The sequence below is a fragment of the Sinocyclocheilus rhinocerous genome, unplaced genomic scaffold (assembly GCF_001515625.1).
Source record: "Sinocyclocheilus rhinocerous isolate Xijiao unplaced genomic scaffold, SAMN03320098_v1.1 scaffold892, whole genome shotgun sequence".
Lineage (NCBI taxonomy): Eukaryota > Metazoa > Chordata > Actinopteri > Cypriniformes > Cyprinidae > Sinocyclocheilus > Sinocyclocheilus rhinocerous.
In genome coordinates, this window is record NW_015642825.1 from 378777 (window position 1) to 382771 (window position 3995).

Here is a 3995-nt window from a genome sequence, read left to right on the forward strand (position 1 = left end):
CACTGAACTGAGGAAACAGTTCGACTCGGACCGAAGACCGACGAGCCGCTGATATTCACATGCATGAACCGAACACACAAATGAAGGGCCAAATGGAAATTTTTATGGTTTCTCATTGTTTATGTAAAAAGGTGAGCTGATGAAGACTAGTTTATTCACTTTATATGCTTTAGACATGCAAAACATCCGCGTTTCACATCATTATTTGATGCTTTAAAGGTCCCACCTTTCTGAAGTTTTATTTGAGGTTTTGATGTCCTTAAGAATATATATTTGCGGTATAAGTACCAAAAACCATCTCAATATGTTTTTACAGCTCCTCTCTCAGGAGCTCTGCTGAGAACAGGTCGATTTTGGCCTGTCTAATTAATATTCATGAGCCTCTCTTCTGATTGGCCTGTTGTGTTCCGAGTGACGCACGGCCAGGCCAACCACAGCTAACTAGGGTCAGCCGATGTCACAGCACTAGCTGGAGGCAGCAAAACAAAGGGGAAACTGGAGGCGGCCCATTCAAACCAGCGCAGATTCGGCTACATAAGGAGCTTAAAATATCATCTTGTTTCTTGTTTGTTGAATTGTATTGTATTAAATCAGTTATCACATTTACAAACTCCCTTCAAAATCATTAAAAGCTGTCACTCATCTTAGTTCATTTCGATCTCACATTTATAATCAACGAAGCTCTCTACACTGCGCAATGAATCTCTTATTTACACCCTGTCTACACTTTGCTTATGAAAGGATTCGTGAGATATGTCTGTGATACATTACTCAACGCTGCAAAAACACGTAGAAACCTTTGAAGCTCCCCTGAGCGCAATCACAAGTATGATGATGATCGGGTCAGTCGCTGAAATTGTCGCACTGTAGAGCCCTGCCACAGTTTCAGCTAAAAATCTTCTTTACTGTTCTGCTGAAGAAAGTCAGTCACCTACATCTTAAATAGCCTGATTGTGAGTTGAGTAGCAGCAAATTTTAATTTTTGGGTGAACTGTCCCTTTAAATAGCTGTGCTAGATGATCCTGGTGATAATTGAATGCGTTTTCTCTTTTTGCAGGTGAGTGATCTGTCTTTCCACGACTCGCTGGCGACATTCGTTGCCATCCTGATAGCTCGGCAGTGTTTGTTGCTGGAGGATCTGGTGCGCTGTGTGGCCATTCCCTCCCTCCTGAACGCAGGTACGGCTCTTTCAGTTGATGTCCCACAGTTTTCCTGCCATACAGACACTCAGTCACTGCATACCTTACTCTTGGAGGTGCAGTCGTTCAGTTTTTCACAGTTACCTAACAGAGTTCAGAGAAATCGGACAGGCGTCAGTACTAAATGCCAGCCTGTTTGATGTCTCCACATTTCTCACCAGGCAGCTCCATCTTCAGCTTTGTCCTGCGGCCAGAGAGCTGCTTCTGCCGCCCACAGTCTCGCTCTCTGTCTCTGATTGGCTCAATGCACAAGGAGCTATTCAGGGCAGCAGTGAAAGATGGTGTTCAGAAGTGTATATTTAGAGAAAGAGAACATGCTTGAATCAGTGAGGTTTGTTCTCATCAGAATTCCATTTACCTTCTGTGTACATCAACATTTGTGTCATTCGGTTTGGAATAACATGAGGTTGAGCAATTCATGACAGAATGTGTGTTTGGTTGAACCAACACCTTAAATCAAGTCTGAGGATCCTTCTGGGTACTTCAAAGGATTCTTTCGCCCAGGTGTTTATTTATCCTGCTCGTTTGAGTCACAGGTGGTCCGTCTGTCTGGCAGTCTGCAGTATTGTGATCGGCTCATTCTGTTTGTACTGCGTTAACGCAGCTGTGAGCCAGAAATGATGGAGTCCTATTCTGAGGCCAGTGCCTTTTTATGGAAGATGCTGCTTGTGACGTGTGTGCGTGTGTGTGTGTGTGTTTTCAGCCTGTAGTGAGCAGGACTCTGAACCTGGAGCCAGACTTACCTGTAGGATCCTGCTTCATCTGTTCAGAACCCCACAGCGCAACCCCTGTCCTCAAGACGGCACCAAATCAGGTTGCAACTCCCTCCAAATCAACTCAAACTTTCTTTTACACATCCCACCTGAACGACTTTAGACAGTACCTCTAGATGAACCCATAAAGCTGAGAATAATGTTTCTGTCCACAGATAAATCCACAGTGGGCATCAGATCGTCCTGTGACCGACACCTGCTGGCTGCTTCTCAGAACAGCATAGTGGTGGGAGCCGTGTTTGCCGTGTTAAAGGCTGTTTTCATGCTGGGTGAGACTTTGAGACTTTACTTTTCTATTGTGCATTCACATTTTAGCCGGTCAAACAGGGAGATTAAAGAAACAGTTCACCCAAAAATGAACATTTGCTAAAAAATGTACTCGCCCTCAGGCCATCCAAGATGTAGATGAGTTTGTTTCTTCTTCAGAATTGGAGAAATGTAGCATTGCATCACTTGCTCACCAATGGATCCTCTGCAGTGAATGGGTGCCGTCAGATTGAGAGTCCAAACAGCTGATAAAAACAAATATTTGTAAATATAAAATAAATAATCCACACCACTCCAGTCCATCAATTAATGTCTTGTGAAGCGAAAAGCTTATATAACTTCAAACTGTGGTTTCCAGCTAAATAGTCCATTATCCATAATACCAGTGAAAAAGTCATCTCGTCTGGATCAGGAGAAAAATATGCACAGATCATGCTCGGTTTAAAAAAACAAAAATGTGGTTTGATTTTAATGTGAGGGGACAACAGGGGATGGACTTTTTCATTGGAGAGAGGTTTATTATGGATGTTGGTCTGGGATTTTGGCCAGAAGCAACAAATTAAAGTTCAGAGGAGTGGGAGATGGAGATAATGAGACCCAGCTGGCAGTTAATGCATTCAGAATTGATTGGTCCCTAAAAACTGTGACTTTGTGTTTATTTCTCCAGGAGACGCTGAGCTGAAGGGTTCGGGCTTCTCCCACTCTGCTGGACTGGACGACATCGGAGAGGATGACGTGGGGTCCAAAAAATCCGGAGGACGTAATGTCTCGATTGAAACGGCCAGTCTGGTGGTTTATGCCAAGTATGTGCTGAAGAGCATCTGCCAACAGGTGAGGGTTTTAAGAGAATCATATTCTCATCCTTGGAGGAATTTTAGCTGTTATAATCCCTATTTTTAATATCAGTATAGATTAAAGTTGTGAAGATAGAAACACCTGTGCCCTCACTATTACCCAAAATTGTTTCTGCCAGACTTGATTCACTCTAAAAGTGATCAAGATCAGCAGCACACTGCTCCCTTCCAGTTTAAAAATTTAACTTTTTTCTTTCGCTTAAGATTTAATTTAGCTGTATTTTCTCTCTGGTTCAGGAGTGGGTGGGTGAGCGGTGTCTGAAGTCTCTGTCGGAGGACAGCAGTGCTCTGCAGGATCCAGTGCTGGTGAACATCCAGGCTCAGCGCTTGCTGCAGCTCATCTGTTACCCACACAGGCAGCTAGACAGCGAGGAGGGCGAGAATCCTCAGAGACAGCGCATCAAACGGATCCTGCAGGTCACACGCTCTCACATGACCCCATCAGAACATCTGCTCCTGAGCTGACGAAGCTTTTTATAGTAGTATAGAGTGAATTTTTAGATTTTCACATTACATCTAAACTATTAGTTTAAATAAATTGAAATATTACTTTAATTATTTAAGTTGTACAATGTTTCCCTTTAATTACCTAGACCATGGCGGCCTAATCTGCCCCAAAAAGTAGAGTATGCACACTCCCAAAAAATCAATAAGTCACAAGCGAGATGAAAGCAGTGTAAGCAATTTACTGAAAAAACAAGGCAAACTTTTCGGTCACATGTTGACCATTTTCAATGCCAAGTTAACAATGTTGGAACTAGGAGCCATCCTGATTTAAGAAATCACATGATGAATTAGGAGATCACATGATCAACCAGAACAAGCACTGATCTAAAAAAAATAAATAAATACACCACACAATTGATCAATATGCTAAAAAAAAAAAAAAAAAATCAGTTAAT

General features: G+C 42.6%; 1 protein-coding gene across 1 annotated transcript in view; it reads left to right on the forward strand.

Annotated features, from left to right (window-relative positions):
- med12 (mediator complex subunit 12) overlaps positions 1–3995 on the forward strand; it is a 47812-nt gene that overhangs the window by 18563 nt on the left and 25254 nt on the right. Inside the window, exons 21-25 of the mRNA XM_016573875.1 lie at positions 1058–1178; positions 1903–2013; positions 2128–2241; positions 2907–3070; positions 3331–3510. Coding sequence (XP_016429361.1) covers positions 1058–1178; positions 1903–2013; positions 2128–2241; positions 2907–3070; positions 3331–3510 — 690 coding nt within the window. The remainder of the gene's footprint in view (positions 1–1057; positions 1179–1902; positions 2014–2127; positions 2242–2906; positions 3071–3330; positions 3511–3995) is intronic.